This window comes from Maylandia zebra, linkage group LG12, assembly GCF_041146795.1.
Source record: "Maylandia zebra isolate NMK-2024a linkage group LG12, Mzebra_GT3a, whole genome shotgun sequence".
Classification (NCBI taxonomy): Eukaryota; Metazoa; Chordata; class Actinopteri; order Cichliformes; family Cichlidae; genus Maylandia; species Maylandia zebra.
The window spans coordinates 35,018,189-35,036,670 of record NC_135178.1 but is presented as its reverse complement, the minus strand read 5'-3'; the positions used below and the strand labels follow the sequence as shown (position 1 = coordinate 35,036,670).

The following is an 18,482-nucleotide window of genomic DNA, read 5'->3' as shown; positions in this document are numbered from 1 at the left end:
GAACGGAGCTGGGCAAGTGGCTCCTCCTACTTTGCGCGCTCCCGTGAATGGGGAAACAATTTTTGACGGGGGTAACTACTTTGGCACTGTACTAGTTTTATTTTGTTGTATTTATCCGCGACCGGTCCGTGAAAATATTGTCGGGCCGTGGCGCAAAAAAGGTTGGGGACCGCTGAGCTAAGAGACCCATAAAGTAGATGAAAAAGTGACTAGAGTTCATGAAATGTTTGGTTAAGTTGAGACCAAAGCTCAGATTGCTCAACCATTGCTTACTTTGAACGATCACTATCACTTAAACGTTAGTAGGTCATGTAGCAAGTATAGGCGGAGTTCTGGTCAGATAGACTATATCAGGCTAGGCAGGAGAGTAGCCACAACACAGAGGGAAGCATCTGCAGCCGTCACATTCCGACATGATGGAGCTCTATCTCGATTTGATATCCCCACCTTGCCGCTCTGTCTTTCTGTTTGCCAGAGCGCTCAGGATTCCCTTTGAGTTCAAGGTTGTCGACCTTGCCACAGGTAATCTTGCTGGGGACAGAGATGATAGTTTATATTTGACTCATGCATGCTTTTGTAAAAGTTTCAGCTCACATTCTAAAATAGTAGCATTTGTATATTTTGGAAAAAAATATAGAGCTAAATGATCTGTAGACTTTGAACTCCGCTTGTTCTCTTTGTCTGCGAATAATTTGGACTGGAAAAGGATTTCGCAAGAGTTCAGAGGAGATGAATGCCCCCACGGCTTTTAACTTGTGCTGTAATTGCTAACATTCACAAAATCTCCCTCTGGGATATCAGTTTACATTTTTCACATTTCACCCAGAAAGAGTTTTGTTAACTCTGAGATACCCGACTCTTTAAGACAGGGACGTTTTTCAAGCAAGTAAAACAGGGAGAGAGAAAAACCCAAGACAAAGGAACAGAGAAACATTGCAATGCTTTCTGCTTCCAGACAGTTTAGTCTGTTTGATCTCTTTTCCCACATTCTGAAACAATTTATGGAGTTGTGCAGTCTAGACCTGTTTTTTTAACGTGTTGTAACGTGTGCATGGATTCTGTGTTTGTCTCAGGGCAGCAGTACAGCAAGGAGTTTGGGGACCTCAGCATCGTGAGAAAGGTTCCTGTCATGAAGGATGGAGGCTTCATTCTGACTGAGAGGTACATCGGGCGTCTGAGTTTTGGTCTGGCTTCTTTACACATTATTTAAATGATATAATTATATACATAATTTAATTGAAATACTTTACTTGTCCTGTATCTCTGACATACTTTACTTAGATTGCAGCATAGCTAATATCACATGTTCCACATTTGTGCCTTTTGGACCATTGTGCATGCAGTTCTGTGCCACGTTAAACAGCTTCCTGTGCATTTACTGTAATTGTACTAAGAGTACATCTAAGAAGTCTATGCCTCAGTGTTGCTCAGTGAGTTTTGAGTTTTTCACTTGTTTGATACTTGGCAGTAATTGGCAGATATTTGTGAGAGTAATCTAAATATGGTCATTTACAGCTCAAAAAACAGGACTGTGACATCCTAAATGCTAAAACTGAACCTACAAAACAGAGTTTCTCAAACTAAAAGATAATTAAGAATCGTTAAATTCAGCACTTTAGCAAGTAGGGGTTAAAACATCATTTGTTTTTGTTCTCTCTTGTGTTGCAGTACTGCGATCTTGGAGTACCTTATGCAGAAATACTCGGGGTCAGTGGCAGATCACTGGTTTCCTGCTGATCTGCAGCAGCGAGCACGTGTGAACGAATATTTCTCCTGGCAGCACATGAACCTCAGAACTCACTGTTCAAAGGTCTTCCTGCTCAGGGTTCGTGTCCCAGTTCAATCAACTGTCCTCACCTGACGCTTTTCAACACACACATTTCATCAGCCTCGTTTGTCTGATTGGTTCCTTTTGTAGATATGATATGATTTACGGTCCCCACTGACACGTCTGTTTGGACGTTTCAGTGGACCAGTTTCACTTTGGATTTAGACTTTTGCACCAATTTAGAGTTGACTCTTCTTTCAGAGAAAGGCACAATGTGGCACAAAGTCAGCAGCTTTGCATGAAGTTTAAATGACACAGGGTGGCTGAGCTGAAAACTGGCACTTCTAAAAAAAACCACAGAATAAGCACCATTAGTACAATGTTTTGTTTGTAATATTTACAGTAATACTTTCCAGTAAACAGTGTGCCAGGATATTGAGATACTTCACAGGATCACCTGCTGGTGCCACAAAAGGAAAAGTCAAAAAGTGTATCCTCTGCGTGCTATGAATGTCCATCCAGTAAATGTTGAGTTTATGACCACCTGGCAGTCAGACACTAACAATTAAAGATTTTAAGCATAACGATATCCAAAAGAACATTTGGAAATCTATGCACATTCCACACGGAAAAACATTTAAAAGAGTCAACTAAGAAAAACAGAAACAAAACTAAACAGAAAAGTTTGAAGCTCTTTCTTTGGATCAGCAATAACTACCTCTCTTAGGCTCTTGACTGCATTGCCGGTGCCAACAGTTAATCTCTGTGTGTCTGTGATGGCAGGCTCTGTATCAGATTGTCATGGACTCTGAAATCCCGAAGGAGACGATGGACTTTGCTGTTGAGAATGTGAAGCAGTCGCTCAACTTGCTGGAGGAGAAATTCCTCCAGAGTAAACCGTTCATCCTCGGGGACAAAATCTCTGTGGCTGATGTGGTGGCCATAGTGGAGATCATGCAGGTACTAATATTTCCATCACTACTGCTGCTTCTGTCGCAGGATTTCTACTTTGCCTGTCGTAACTAATTTTAAAACTAAAATTATAAGTAAATACTGCGTATACATTAAACTCCCACAGCGTGTGTGAAGAGGGAGCTTTAAATCTCTTCTCCAAGAGTCTTGTCACATTTAAGCCAATTGAAATCATTCGTGTGTACAGGTTTTAATCTTTAGTCTTTAGTTTAGTCATATCCATGGTACTGTGCTCAGTTGGTTTGTGTTACCAGTCCATTGTGGTCGAGTTAAGTTGTCTTAAACTGCAGTTTACTCCGGGTCTAAATCCCTTGGACTTGGTCAAAAGTCGTATCTAACTGTTTTCATGGACAACATTTGGCCTTGACTGGCAGCATTGACTTGTGATGAGTTTGTGATGAGTACCTCAACTCATCTGCATGTCTAGCATATAAAACCATATTTAAATTAGGGCCACTCCTACATTAAGCCTGCTTCACATGGAGCACATTAGGGCCAGATGATAAGCGTGTAGCTGGCAGACAGTCATAACTGCAGTATAGTCCATCAGGTGAATTGTCTGAATGAAAATGATATGCTCGGATTGTTCTAACTTTATTTTGTCTTCTGAGTTTTTATTTGTTGTTAAATTCTAACAATTGCCAGCTGATTTCCACAAATATAACTGCACTATTGTCTGTTTTGCAGCCTTTTGGAACTGGTTTTGATGGGTTTGAAGGTCGCCCGAAGCTGATCGCCTGGAGGGACAGAGTGAAGAAAGAGCTCGGTGAGAAGTTATTTGAAGAAGCTCACGAGGCGCTCATGAAGTCCAGCAACATGCCACAGAAGCTGAAGAACAGCGGCAATTTTGCCCAGCTTAAACCTATACTGCAGAAGCTTTTCCACTGAGGAGGTTTCTGTATGCAAACCGACAAAATCAAACTTTATTGGTCGGACTGATCAGTCCAGTTTGTTTTTATTGGGATGTTTTCATACTTAAAGAAATCATGAGCATTTAACCATCTGCACTTTGTACAAAGAAAAAATAAATAAATTTACATCTGATTAAAACTAAGTTGTCAGCCAGTCACAGAATTTCTGGAAATCACTTCTTATGTAAGAACAGATTTAGACATTTTTCCATTTAGACAAATGTAACGGGTGAAATACTTTGAATAACAAAGCCCGTGGCTATCACAAAGTCAAGATAAGGTCACAAGAAGGCTATCCTCCCCAGAAAATATTTTAAAACCTGATCTTCAGCTTTTCCCCCACAGATCTGTGATACTGACAGACACCATCCTCCAGCAGTGAACGTCTGAAATCAAACATTTGTAGTGAGTTTTTAAGAAAACTGATGCTCACCATAGGAGATCCGCAGCCTTTTAAAAAATACAATAATAACCTAATTTCAGTATCACTTTTTTTTTACTTACAGTTAAAAAATGCTTCACAATTTAGATAAATTCTACACAGTAATAAAAATATCCCAAACTAAATACACTGACACGAGCTTAGGTTCTTGCATATGTTTGTACACCACGCACGTGCATTTTCAAACAAGATGAATGACCAAGAAAAAGCCAAATTATAAAAATTTCTCAACAAACTCAAACGTTGCCCCTGGATTTAAAATAAGAGTCCCTTATAGCATGATTGGAGAGGTTGACAGCTGAGTCTCCATCTCCGTTCATGCACCGAGGGTCTTGATGGAACTCTGTTTGGGACGTCTAAAGCAAAAAGGTTAGATCTAATTTTAAAAGGATGAAAAAATATTGTGTAAGATGTGTAGATTCTAAAAAAATTTCAAATTGAGGGAAAACAGGATTTGAGCTGTAATTCTGATATGAGAGGGGGCATCATGTTTTATTTTTATTTTTTGGAAAATTAGATGTAGGAACTTTGGGCAAAATGTACAAATAAAATGAATTATTGAATCCTGCAGTGAGGGGATGCCATGGCTCTGTGATACTTTTAATACCACTAAGAGAAGAGATGTCAGGATTGGAGCTCTTTGTGTGTCCTCTTCTCTGTATGATTACGAAAGTGCTGCCTTCAGGCTCGCTGTAACCCACACTGTATGATGGGCTTGCACAGGGCTGGGGACATGTAGGGTAGAGCTCAGATGTAGAGAATTTGACTGCAAATCAAGAGATTTTTGGTTCAATTCTGGATGCCACCTTGATCTTATTTATGCTAAAGGCACATTTAATAAATATGATACTGGCTCTATAGTTCCTGCTTTAAACTACTGCATGGAAAGGAAAAGGTCTGACATTTAATGCACTGATAGAAACCCTGACCTGAGTGAAATGTTCTCACTGACATTCCAGCTCTGCACACATGACTGTTTCATTGTTTCCTCATGGGAAAGTCTGTCCCGTCACAACAATCCATTTGTCCTGCTGGGGACAAGAAGCTCTTTATCTGGAAGATAAGCAAACATGGAACAACCAAATTCTTCATTTTGTTGCTGTTTAGTTTTCTCTCTTTGCTGCATGGAAAGAAGTTTCAGTTTGGTATTTTTTAATTTAATACATTTTTAAAAATAATTTTAATAAGCCTGCATGGAGACAGAGAGAGGTAATCCTTCCACAGTGATCTGATTAGAGTCCCCTAAACTCATTCGAGACAACACTGCCATCTAGAGTACAGGAAGGCGTTTATTTAAAAGACGAAGAAAAAAACAGAAGAAAGATTCAAGTCTTGGTACCTTTATTTTTCATGTTTGTGTTACACATTGAACATAAGAGCTTCACACCTTCTTCTTTATTCTTCGTCCTCTCAAAAATCATTTTGATGTCCTCATCTGGAACTTTTCTGACAGTCCTAAAGTGGTTTCTCCCGATCCCCTCTGCATCCTGAACCTCCTTTCATGATTTTGAACTATGAGTTCACAGAACAATCGAATGAGTCTAGAGGTAAATGTATTTTCCTCTACAACAACACAAACACAGTGTCAGCAGTGGCACAGCATTTCCTCTCGTCTGGCTCTGTGTACACAGGCAGGTGGACAAAGGCAAAACGCCAGAAGGAAAAATTCGATTTTTTTTTCTTCTTCTAAAAATCAAGTAAGTTTGTTCACAAGAGAGACGAGAAATAAACACACACACAAAAAGACCTGGTTAATTTTGTGTTTTGAAATTATATATTACTAAAAATATGAACGTATATTTTCCAAAACTGTTGAGAAAATATTCAACAACATGAGCTGCGCGGTGCAGCAGCAATTCACAACTGCAGTGGAATAACAAACATGGAAAAGCTAAAATACTTTTTAATGATTTTTTATTCTTGTGTCACTTTTCATTTTCCATATTTTAAAAACATCCTGTATATGTCCTGTATGCTACTTCCAGTTATTGAAAACGGCTCAGACTCAACCATCTGTGCACATTGATCTCTAAGCTGCTCGGTGACGGTTGTGAGTTAATAAGTGCGTTGCAGTCTTAGTAAAAGGATAAATGATAAATTCTAACCTCCACACACTCTCGCTTATTATTATTTTATTAAATCAGCGTTCCGGTCCAACCGACCTTTATCATGTACAAAACAAAAACCAAAACAGCAGTTTCAGTAAGATGAATCAAAAATAAATCAACAAAAAGCATAAATATGTATGAACATGCAAACATTTTATAGAATAAACACACCTGAGCTCATAAATTCGCGCTAAAAAGAGTCAAAAGCAGCCTGATATCAGACTTAATGATCCCTCATTACAGGAAACATTTCAACTAAACATCACAAATAAAATCAGCAGAACAGATTAAACAAATTATCTAGGAGGGGAATGAGACTGGGAACCGTAGGAAGCTTTTCCCAGTAAATGAAATTAAGGGCTATCATTAATATTGGAACACTAAATAACGACAGAGAAAACTAATTTGGATGTCTAGGTTACCTTTTACATTTGTTAGACATACAAATCCTGATATCGTGACATGCGCTGCAGTTTAATTCCCTCCGTGAGAGCGCATGGTGCATCTGCAGAAGTGTGGCCATGTGACCATCCACACAGGAAGAGGAGTTGAGAAATGAGTCAGAGATTCCTCCTCCGCACAGAAATCAGACAAAAAGTCCTAAAAATCCAGCCCGGAGCGCCTTTCCATCATCACCATGCCGTGCTGCAGGCTGCGCGCTCTGTGTCAGTATGAAACCAACAAGCTGGTCCGGATCCAGAGCGTCCGGCTCGGCTCACTCAAGTGGAGTCTGAACGGAGCCATTCTGCTCTTCATCTGGTGAGTGGATGTGAAATATCTGAGCCCACGCACGCACGCACAGTGCGGCTCAGCTGACACTTCTCACTTCTGCACTTTCACAAGTCCCGTTAAAGCTCGAAGCGTCTGCAGGGAGAAACAGACACGAGTGATCGTTTATGAATATCTGACCGAGTCTGAACTCCAGTTTGAGATCCTTAAAATTATCTTCAATTAGTGGAGGAACAAATTTCATATCCAGCAAGTTTTTAACTCATTTTGATTGATTTCCATTTGGAAAAGGAGCATTTCTGTTGCTTCCCACCAAACATCCTAGTAGCATAGCTAGTAGCAGAGACAGCTGCAGGAAAACATGACCTTTCTGTTATTAGACAAGAAGATATCAAAATGGCCTTTGATTAATCACCATAAAAGCTAATTGCAGCTTTTTTTGTGCCTAAAACTGGTTAAGCTACAAAAAGCTGACCATCAGTGTCCGGTAAATATCTACAACTTGAACGTATTCCTTCAGTTTTGAGTCTTTATCCTCTAAACCAGACAATGTGACTCATAATCCCCAAGCTCTAATCATTTAAAAATTTCATTTATTTCCTATCTTGCAGTATCATGATGTTATGGAACAGGAAGTACCAGGAGTTTGACCTGGTGGTCAGCTCGGTTACCACAAAGGTAAAGGGTGTGGCTCAGGCGCCCCTGCCCGAGGTCGGGAACATGGTCTGGGATGAGGTGGACTACAGCGGGCCTTGGAAGGTGGGAACTTGATCCTCTGGGTGCTGAGCTGTGAAGGTTTTTTTTTGTGGTTGTTAAAAATAAAAATTCCTTTATTTATTTATTTAAAAATCTTTGTAGGGGAAGAACACCTTCTTTGTGGTGACCAACGCAATTGTGACAAAGAATCAGAAGCAGGGGAAATGTGCGCAGGTGCTTTTTCATCATTTATATTTTTTATTATTATCTGTGTTCATCTTGTTTTAATGACATCACATATTGTATTGCTAACAAAGACTACAGTAAATAGAAGATGTTGTTAATAAGAGTAACTCCAATTTTCTGCACTGTCTATTTCTCAGGTTCCTCTCAAAGGCAGATTCTGTCACACTGATAAGGACTGTGAGAAAGGAGCCTGGGACCAGCAGAAACACGGTACAGTGACTTCTTTCAATACACCTTGTTTCATGTCCAGGGCCAACAGACTGCAGGTTTTTTAGCTGCTAGAAGGGCAGCAAACAAGAAGGGGTCCAGTTCACCTTAAACATGTTTGTTTCTACTTTAAAATTGGGCATTTTAACATGAGAGTCTATGGAGATTCACTCAGTCTTGGAGTCAGCCTCCACCAGTGATATGGGAACTGCAGTTTTTGATCCAACTTTAGTTTTTAATTAGTATTTAATTAGAAATTCAGTAGCAATAAATAAGCTTGAAGCTAAGAATAAAGACATCATTAAGTATTAAAAGATAAACTGACACGTTGTTGGTGTCAGTTTATCCCGCTTTTGTCAGTTTAAATAGATTTTCTGTAAAGATTAGAAATGTAAAACTAACTTCAGGTGGTTCATAGACAACAGTAGAGCAGCTAAACCATTTTACTGAAACTGTGAGACAATCGAGAGTAACAAAACATAAAAACACAGCATTAAAAATATTGTATGTTTCATTTTATACTGACCACTCAAAGTGCTTTAGACTACAAAGCACCTTTAACCATGTGTTTATATTATATAATGGTTACTTCCCACATTACAACTCACATCCACGGCCAATTTACAATCACCGGTTAATCTAACATGCATATCTTTGTGTGGGAGGAAGCTGGGAGAAACCCACACAGGCCCAATGTGAAGGGAGAACTCCACACAGAAAGGCCCCACTGTGACGTGACTCTGCTAACCACTGGATCCCTGTGCTGTTCCCAAAATGAGAGTGACGTCCTGTGTCCACAGAAATCAGAGAAATTAATAATTTCTGGTTTGCAGCTCAGATGGTTGTAGTTCTGTGCAGCTCTGAGTCTGCTGTAGGAATCAAACATCCTTTAGGGTTTATACGACTGCTTCCCTTTTGCAGGGATTCAAACGGGATCGTGTGTGAAGTTTGATTTATCGAAGAAAACCTGTGAAGTTTCTGCGTGGTGTCCGATCGAAACCAGATCGACTCCTCCAAGGTAAGAGAAATGTTTTTTTTCTACACAATGTGACATTTCAGAAGTCTTTGAAGTTCACTGACAGCCACATCATGTGAGCTCGATCTAAAAAACATGGGTACAACATCTAGTTAGATGCATGTAGACTGTGCAGTGGTTATACCAACTCAATCGGGAGCAAGAGACACAGCTGTTATTCTTCCATGATTTGTTCCCTTCTTTCCACACCCTCTTTGGCTCTGTTATGATAACAGCTGGAAGACACATCATACAAGTAGTCCTCTGCAAAAGCTTGGACTGTAAAGCAGGAGAAAAACATACTAATACATGCCATCACACCCCCTCCAATAAGTAGAAACCAAGTTTAAACCACCACACAATCTTCGAATACTAGAGTCATACATTTACCACTCATATAAATATTAACATCTATGGATTATACAGAGCAAGAAGCATTTTGAGAAGCTGACAGGACTTCCCAGCAGTTTTTAATTGGCCTAGTTTGCTCTCAAAAGCGTTTTGGCTAATAATCATCGCTTCATGTGACGCAGACCTGCTCTGCTGGCAGCAGCTGAGAACTTCACTGTCCTCATCAAAAACAACATCCGATTCCCAGCTTTCAACTACATCAGGTGAGACTGCTCTGTGCCTGCGGATACAGCAGATTCAGTTTCTCCCCTTCAGCTGCTTCAGTTAAGAAATGCAGAGATTTTGTATTTTTTCAATGAGTTTGTTTTTCTTTCAGGGTTTTTTTTTTTTTGCATCAGCAGTTTTGGAGTTAGTTTTTAATTCTTGGAACTTGATCATTGTGACAATTTCTTTTTAATGCTAAGGAGATTTTTTTTTATTTTATTTTATTTTTATAGTTCATCTTGCAGATCTTTATCTTCAATGAAAACAATGATGTTATATCACTTAAACTGGATCACAGTTGTTTCACTTCAGGTTTACTGTGCTGTTGTGCAGGAGCAAAACTGTTCAGCAGTCCATGCATTTACAAATCTGTTTGCACAAATGCATACAGAAACCCCTATGCTGCTGTGTTACCTTTGCTCCTTGTTGCTGGGTTGCTGCAACTGCACATTGTGTTTAATGATGCTAATATTTTGCATTTGGCATAAAAAAACATTCAGAAAGACCCTCTTCATTACCAGGGAACTGAAACTTCAGATTTTTAAATTAAATATTGAAGTCCTCTTTCTTTTACAGAAGGAACATCCTCCCAGAGATGAACGACGCCTACCTGAGGAACTGCCACCGAGGAAACGACTCCCTGTGCCCCATCTTCAGACTGGGAGACATCGTCCGAGAGGCCGGGGAAAGGTTCTCTGAGATGTCAGTGGAGGTGAGTTAATGTGTTCACGGGTCTCTCAGGTGAAAGCAGAATTCATCCCCAAGTGGTTTGGTACCACAATATTTCTCCATCCTGAGATTTTAACTTTAAAGTCAGTAAAATGGACATCCTTCCTCTTTGTGAGCCATTTCTGTCATCAAATAGAAATGAAAAACCGCTGATGGGCGAAAAAGAAAGAAAGAAAAGGAAGCGTTGCCACAACAAACTGTGTGTGGACATAAAAATAAAGAAATAGTTTAATTTTGTTTTATGTTCTGTTTTCAGGGTGCACTTTGTTTTAATTGCTGCTATTGTCCTGCTTTTTTTTCTTTCTTTCTCAGACATAAGTAGAAATACTCTTATTTGAAGGTTTGAAGTTTAATATGTTGGGAAAAATATACCTTATTACACAAGCACAGTAATCAATAAAAACTCTAAATTCTGAAACATGAACTGATGTAAAAAATCAGTTCTGGGTTTTCCTCTGTAAATGTTGAGCTTTTGTAGTCCCGCTTTTGACCACAGGGAGGCGTCATCGGCATCCTGATCAAATGGGACTGCAACCTCGACAGGCTCATGCAGCGCTGCCTTCCCAGATACTCTTTCAAGCGACTAGATGAAAAAGAGAGCAACAAGACGCGCTATCCAGGCCTCAACTTCAGGTGAGCGCAGGTAAAAGGTCACCTCCATCGTGCTCTGTGTGCAGTGGACAGTCAAGAGTCACTAAAGGAACAATGAAAACAATTAAAGCTATACACAAGCGGTGACAAACCTTCTCTTGCTTTAATATTTACGTCAGCCCTTCAAAGTTATTGTATCTGTCACATCCTGTGTTTTTTCACCAGGTTTGCAAAGTACAACACTGTGAATGGAGTGGAGGAGCGAACACTCTACAAAGCATTTGGGATCAGATTTGATGTCATGGTATTCGGACAGGTGAGGTTTTTATTTCCTTATTGTTTCGTCCCTCTGTTAAAGGGTTAAAGTAAAGCTGACTGCTAATGCAGAACAATTAATTCATCAATGAGTAAGACTGCTGTTCGTTAGAAAATCACAGTATTGAGCCATTGAATCGATCTAACAATGTACTACTGTGGCCCAGAGGAGTAAAAAAATACAATATTAATATAAGACACCACAACAAAACTGAAAATTTCTCTTTTGTTGTCATGTTTTCAGAATAGTTTAATTATTCCCCCCTTGAGATGATTGTTTTGGGAGAAATCAATCTGCTCCTGCTGCTGTTGTTTTTTTGTTTTGTTTTGTTTTTTTGTTGTTGTTTTTTTACTGCATATTAGCATGACTCTCATTAAATGAGCAAGAAACCATAAAAAAAAAAACCCAAACCATGATATCGATCATGGTAATGTCAAAGAACTTCAGATTACAAATCATATTAGAACAAAACACTCACAGTATTCACCTAAAACACTACTACCTGACACCTACAGCCAATTTAGCACCACCAGTTAATCGAGCATGCATGCCTGTGGACTGTGGGAGGAAACCCACGCAGGCACAGGGAGCACACTGTACACACCTCCACACAGAAAGGCCCAAGCCAACCAGGATATTTGAACCAGCAACCTGCTTCCTGCAAGGCAGCGGTTTTAATCACTGCACTGCTATAGTCCTTGCATACTGTAGCCACACTGGCATGCTAATTTGGGAAATGTTTGGTTTAGATCAGCTGATGGGTTCCCAGTGGGAAAAATGTGAGTTTATGATATATTTTCAGTGGCCCTGAGAGGCCAAACGGACTGCAACTTAACAAAACACCAGCAAAAAGAAAAACGCTGTAAAAGTGCACAAAACACAATGGACATAGGGGGGAAAAAAGGAAAAACGACAATGGATATACAAAAAAAGAAAACAGAAATAGGAAAAAACACAACGGAAGTGTTTCTGGGGAGACTATTACCCGACGGACCAGTTGCAGGAACCCAAAACATGGTAGATGTATTTTATCATGATTCATATAATACTGATGACGGGTTTTTAGGCTAATAGTTAGGCTAACACACTTACCTCTGATCTTTTCTTTCCTCACAAAACCGATAGATCCTCCACTTCTTTTAAGTGTCTCCCAGGGCAATTCTTAGCATATTTTGGTTCCTGCAACTGGTCCGTCGGGTTATTGTCTCCACAGAATCACTTCCCCTGTGCTTTTGGAAATCTGTTTTTCCTTTTCCTATTTCCGTTGTGTTTTGTGTGCTTTTGCAGCGTTTTTCTTTTTGCTGGTGTTTCTTAAGTTGAAGTCCGTTTGGCCTCTCAGGGCCACCGTATATTTTCCTCCTATTTAATAATTTATCAAAAAGCCCTCATTAAGACAAAAGTTCCAGGACTGTGGCTGAAAAGTGAACTTTTCTCAGGAAGGCTCTGAAATGAGTGAAGTGACCCTGAAGTATCTGAGAGCTGATTGTTGGTCAGTGCTTCCTTTATTACCTCTTTTAGCAGTGAATCCACTTAGAAGGCGATAACGGCAATGCACAGCAATGAGGTGCTCCGTTAAACAGTCAACATCACTGACAAATGTAAATGTTAATAGTTAACCTTTCTATTTCATACCAGTCATTTCTGATATGTTCTGAATTCTGAACTTCACACAGCTGTAATAGAACCTGCTTCCTGCCATTTTGTTGTCTTGTGTGAAGAAATTGTGGTCATTTTAGATGTACTTCCAGGAGATCAGATTTTCTGCAAACCATTAGTTCACTGTATAATGTATTACAGTTGGGTCATTTGACCTTGCATGTCAAACAATTTTTGGATTCAAAGAAATCGGTTGCATAAGCCTCCAGTTTTTTAACATGACTTATTTTTTGAAAAACTCTTTCAAACTATTCTCGAAAAACTCATTCATTGTATCTTGTTAGTGAAATAAAATTACTGACAAGTCATACAAGATGTACTTTATCAGTAACTCAATTTGTGCTTGCCTGTTTGCTCTTGGGGAATTTCTGGCGTCAGTATATCCAAATTTTTGGCGAGAGGAGAATGTAAAGGGGAAAATGTGATTTGTTTTTCAGGCGGGAAAGTTTAGCTTCATTCAACTCATCATCTACATCGGCTCAACGCTGTCCTACTATGCCCTGGTGAGAGACCACACACATGTCCATTCATGCTTTTATCCTCCTTCAGGAGTGAGCACAGTGGGACTCAGTGTTAAAGTCCAGAGTGGGAGTGCAGCGCATGGAAAATATATTCAACTCCTCTGCAGATGCAGGGGAGCAACCATAAATATCAAAGCAAGCTTATTAATGTCATTAAAAAATCGAGAAGTTATCCATGATTTCATAAAATTTACATGATTTTAATCTTCTTATATTGTATTAATTGCTCACAGTAAAAAGTCCAAATAAGTTTCATGTGTAGAGTGTCTTTTAACGTAAGACTTAACATTAGAAACATTTTTGTATGTATACTTTTACCTTAATTATAGTTTTATAACATTTTTACATGATGTTGTCCTTTGAATGTCATAGTTACCTTATTATTTAATACATTTTAAGAACTTATTTAAAAACTTTTGAAATTGTCTTTTGACAGATTTTTAATAAAATTTTACAAAATTTATAAAATTTTCAAAAAGTTAAAAGCTTACCTTTCAAATATCCACAGTAAAAAAAAGAAAAAAGAAATTAAGTAATTTTAGTTTTGTTTACATATGGCAAGTGAACCTTTTAATTTGGCAAGAAAAGTTTGGTCATAAATGTGGGTTTTATGTCCAAATTGTAACTTTTTGACTTAATTTTGATTTAAACAACTTGATTGTATTTTGTACATGTCTAATGTAATTTATCGTATTTAGTGTAAAGTTCACGTTTACTGAAGGAAAGTGTCCCTCATCTCTATTTATGTGAAAGTCTGTCTTTCCGTCCAGACAACCATCCTGATCGACTGGTTGATTGTAACCAGCTGTTACTCTGCAGAGGTCGGTCAAAACTACTCTGAAAGGAAAGTGGAATCAATCCAAGATCAAGTGAAGGTGAAGGTGTTTTGATTTGATTTTGTGTTTACTGCAGCTCTGAACCAGTGACAAAGAATGTAATAGATTAATGTTATTTCATGTGACCGTGTGTTGCAGTGCATCCTTTGTGTTTCCTACATTGATGAGAACAACCTTCGACTGGTAAAACGCTCACAAAAGAAAAGTTTACAGGTCATCAAACCGATGTCTGTTCAGCCACGTAAGGTAAACCTACAGAGCACAGAGTGCAGAAATCAAAGTGTAAATGAGGAAAATGTACAAAAAAAGATGCTTGATAGTAGCCTGCACATACAACCCTACAGAAAGAAACGGGAGATGCTAATGGCTAATTCAACTGCTTTTAAATACACCATATGAGCAAACCCAGATTATAAATGGCAGCGAGATGAGAATAATATTTGTGCTCACCTGTAGCACATTCTTCACTCACAGCAGGTCTTTTCTACTCCCAAAACACAAAGAGGTCGTAATTCATACCCTACCGCTGAAAATTCTATTGTGAATTGAATTATATCTGATAGACACATGATGTAAATATAAGGAAAGTTTTGAGCATCTTCATCAAAAAGAAGTTCCATCCATCCGCAGAGATACCCTGACCTCCTCCTTCACCAGTTCTTCTGTTGGGAGACATGTTTGCATGCCAGCTGAGAGACACAATCCCTCTCACGTGTCCTGGGTCGGCCTCGAGTTCTCTCACTTGGACATTCCAAGAATTCCTCTTGTTTGAGGCATCCAGAGTTCTCCATGAATCACTACCTTATTGTGTTTTAGGGGTTTTAGGTGATCCCAGGAACTTGGTACTATCTCCTAAGGCAAATCGGTCCTTTTTGAGGGACCGGAATAAGCACAATTTAAAAAAATAAAACAAAAAAAAAATGATGACAAAACCTAATTGTGTGTTTTTTGTGTGTGATGTCATGCAACATTATTTCTTGCTGTAGAGACAGATTTTTAAAATGATGCTCTCATCTCTGCAGGAGGATCCAGGACACTTGAGAGCCATTCTCTGCCTCCTACAGCCAAGTGATGACACCAATGATGATGTTCAGCCTTCCCTTGGCAAGAAAACCGATCCAAATGCCAAACCCCATCGTCCAGCCTGGTGTATGTGTGACTCCTGTGCTCCTTCCTCCCTCCCAGAGGAGGAGTTGTGCTGCAGGCGGACCGAGGGCACCTGCATCACCTCGTCTCCTCTGTTTGGGCAGCTGGTGCTGCGGCGCTCCCTGCTGGAAGCAGTGCTCCTGTACCAGGATCCCCTGTCTCCTTCAGTGAAAAAGCTTCAGACTGCCGCCCTGCGTCACTGTGCCTACAGAGAGTACATCAGCTGGCGGTTTGGGGTCCCACCCAATGACACCCATCCTGCCATTCCTAGCTGCTGCGTGTGGAGAATCAGGAGGGAGTACCCGAGCCCAGATGGACAGTACAGTGGTTTCAGACCTGTAAAGATGACTTCCATGCAAGCCTGTGAAAACGGAGAACTATGAAAGGAGTGTTTTCAATTTACAGAGCAGGGAAGCCCTCACTAACTGACCTACTAACAGTGTTCATGTACTGTCTGCCTTACAAAGCAAAACAAAAATGCAACAACTTTACTCATTTGTCCGGAAAATGAAACTTAATCAGTTTGTCAGCTTGTGTTCGGTGAAGGAAAACTTCACTAAGTCAATAAATTACTGCATTTTCTCAAATCTGTCAAGTCGTTTGGCTGCTTGGCTGCCATTTTTCTTACATTCTCTCTCTTTATGCTGCTTTTTGCCTTTATAGGGCAGGAATAACTCTAATCGGGCTCAGACAAAGATTTTCTCCTGCCAGGAATGTGTTCACATTCATCAAATTATATGGAAAGATGGAGAGTTTTGTTCCAGGATGGGAGAGAAACAGCCCTGAGTAGATTTGACATATTTTTCCTATCTCCGCTAAGGTTCACTAACTGCAGTAAGGTGGGGAGCCTGAGTGTGTATTTTCATTTGTACACAGATGAGACTAAAAACAACAGCTGGTTTTTTGGGTTAAAGGAAAGTCATCGTGTTATTGGGGTTTATGTTTTTCAGTATTGCCATTTCACTCTGTACTCCTGATTTCATTCTGCATGTAAAGAAACGGTCTACTGCACAGAGGGTACATTTTTATATAACTGACCAGTTTAACTTTTATCAAGCTTACTGACAGGTGCGCCCATATAGGCAGTCTGCTGGGCTTCACTAAGCAAATTCATGTCACAAAAATGGAACACTTGACTATTTTTGTGTTGTTGGTGCCTTTTTATATGATTTGGACTGGACTGGTTCTTTTGGACTGGACTTTTCTTCCCTACTGGAGCATTTAAAGTGTTTTAAACAACATTCCTCATTCACACCCATTCACACAAGCATGCTTTTCTACATCTACAGGGAGTGCAGAATTATTAGGCAAGTTGTATTTTTGAGGAATAATTTTATTATTGAACAACAACCATGTTCTCAATGAACCCAAAAAACTCATTAATATCAAAGCTGAATGTTTGTGGAAGTAGTTTTTAGTTTGTTTTTAGTTTGAGCTATTTTAGGGGGATATCTGTGTGTGCAGGTGACTATTACTGTGCATAATTATTAGGCAACTTAACAAAAAACAAATATATACCCATTTCAATCATTAATTTTTACCAGTGAAACCAATATAACATCTCCACATTCACAAATATACATTTCTGACATTCAAAAACAAAACAAAAACAAATCAGCGACCAATATAGCCACCTTTCTTTGCAAGGACACTCAAAAGCCTGCCATCCATGGATTCTGTCAGTGTTTTGATCTGTTCACCATCAACATTGCGTGCAGCAGCAACCACAGCCTCCCAGACACTGTTCAGAGAGGTGTACTGTTTTCCCTCCTTGTAAATCTCACATTTGATGATGGACCACAGGTTCTCAATGGGGTTCAGATCAGGTGAACAAGGTGGCCATGTCATTAGTTTTTCTTCTTTTATACCCTTTCTTGCCAGCCACGCTGTGGAGTACTTGGACGCGTGTGATGGAGCATTGTCCTGCATGAAAATCATGTTTTTCTTGAAGGATGCAGACTTCTTCCTGTACCACTGCTTGAAGAAGGTGTCTTCCAGAAACTGGCAGTAGGACTGGGAGTTGAGCTTGACTCCATCCTCAACCCGAAAAGGCCCCACAAGCTCATCTTTGATGATACCAGCACAAACCAGTACTCCACCTCCACCTTGCTGGCGTCTGAGTCGGACTGGAGCTCTCTGCCCTTTACCAATCCAGCCACGGGCCCATCCATCTGGCCCATCAAGACTCACTCTCATTTCATCAGTCCATAAAACCTTAGAAAAATCAGTCTTGAGATATTTCTTGGCCCAGTCTTGACGTTTCAGCTTGTGTGTCTTGTTCAGTGGTGGTCGTCTTTCAGCCTTTCTTACCTTGGCCATGTCTCTGAGTATTGCACACCTTGTGCTTTTGGGCACTCCAGTGATGTTGCAGCTCTGAAATATGGCCAAACTGGTGGCAAGTGGCATCTTGGCAGCTGCACGCTTGACTTTTCTCAGTTCATGGGCAGTTATTTTGCGCCTTGGTTTTTCCACACGCTTCTTGCGACCCTGTTGACTATCTTGAATGAAACGCTTGATTGTTCGATGATCACGCTTCAGAAGCTTTGCAATTTTGAGACTGCTGCATCCCTCTGCAAGATATCTCACTATTTTTGACTTTTCTGAGCCTGTCAAGTCCTTCTTTTGACCCATTTTGCCAAAGGAAAGGACGTTGCCTAATAATTATGCACACCTGATATAGGGTGTTGATGTCATTAGACCACACCCCTTCTCATTACAGAGATGCACATCACCTAATATGCTTAATTGGTAGTAGGCTTTCGAGCCTATACAGCTTGGAGTAAGACAACATGCATGAAGAGGATGATGTGGACAAAATACTCATTTGCCTAATAATTCTGCACTCCCTGTAGGTACTTGATGCCATACTAGTCAGACAGTGATGGATTTGAACTGGTGATTCTTGTTGAATGTGTTGAATGGGTAATTATCGTGGCTTGTGGTTAACTGTACTAACAGCATGTCTAAGGGGTCTGTGC

General features: G+C 39.8%; 2 protein-coding genes across 2 annotated transcripts; both read left to right on the top strand.

Annotated features, from left to right (window-relative positions):
• The first annotated feature begins 126 nt into the window (after positions 1-126).
• On the top strand, positions 127-3,794 carry LOC101482242 (glutathione S-transferase theta-3). Its single transcript, XM_004555716.6, has 5 exons — positions 127-522; positions 1,074-1,161; positions 1,669-1,825; positions 2,552-2,728; positions 3,428-3,794. The coding sequence occupies exons 1-5, from the start codon at positions 414-416 to the stop codon at positions 3,626-3,628; spliced, it is 732 nt and encodes a 243-aa protein (XP_004555773.1). The 5' UTR covers positions 127-413; the 3' UTR covers positions 3,629-3,794.
• A 2,915-nt stretch (positions 3,795-6,709) lies between these two features.
• p2rx7 (purinergic receptor P2X, ligand-gated ion channel, 7) lies at positions 6,710-16,091 on the top strand. Its single transcript, XM_004555718.4, has 13 exons — positions 6,710-6,960; positions 7,542-7,689; positions 7,789-7,860; positions 8,010-8,082; positions 9,001-9,097; positions 9,628-9,708; positions 10,286-10,421; positions 10,935-11,071; positions 11,255-11,345; positions 13,439-13,504; positions 14,293-14,397; positions 14,497-14,604; positions 15,381-16,091. Exons 1-13 carry the CDS (start codon positions 6,839-6,841, stop codon positions 15,885-15,887), a joined length of 1,743 nt encoding a protein of 580 aa, XP_004555775.1. The 5' UTR covers positions 6,710-6,838; the 3' UTR covers positions 15,888-16,091.
• The last annotated feature ends 2,391 nt before the right edge of the window (positions 16,092-18,482 follow it).

What these genes read in the sequence shown, in the direction of transcription:
- LOC101482242 (XM_004555716.6), top strand. Translation starts at nt 414, where the DNA reads ATGATGGAGCTCTATCTCGATTTGATATCCCCACCTTGCCGCTCTGTC. An exon ending in GGCTTCATTCTGACTGAGAG is followed by an intron (nt 1,162 to 1,668) that starts GTACATCGGGCG and finishes CTTGTGTTGCAG; the next exon opens with TACTGCGATCTTGGAGTACC. An exon ending in CCATAGTGGAGATCATGCAG is followed by an intron (nt 2,729 to 3,427) that starts GTACTAATATTT and finishes TCTGTTTTGCAG; the next exon opens with CCTTTTGGAACTGGTTTTGA.
- p2rx7 (XM_004555718.4), top strand. Translation starts at nt 6,839, where the DNA reads ATGCCGTGCTGCAGGCTGCGCGCTCTGTGTCAGTATGAAACCAACAAG. An exon ending in TCTCTGAGATGTCAGTGGAG is followed by an intron (nt 10,422 to 10,934) that starts GTGAGTTAATGT and finishes TTTTGACCACAG; the next exon opens with GGAGGCGTCATCGGCATCCT. An exon ending in CAATCCAAGATCAAGTGAAG is followed by an intron (nt 14,398 to 14,496) that starts GTGAAGGTGTTT and finishes CGTGTGTTGCAG; the next exon opens with TGCATCCTTTGTGTTTCCTA.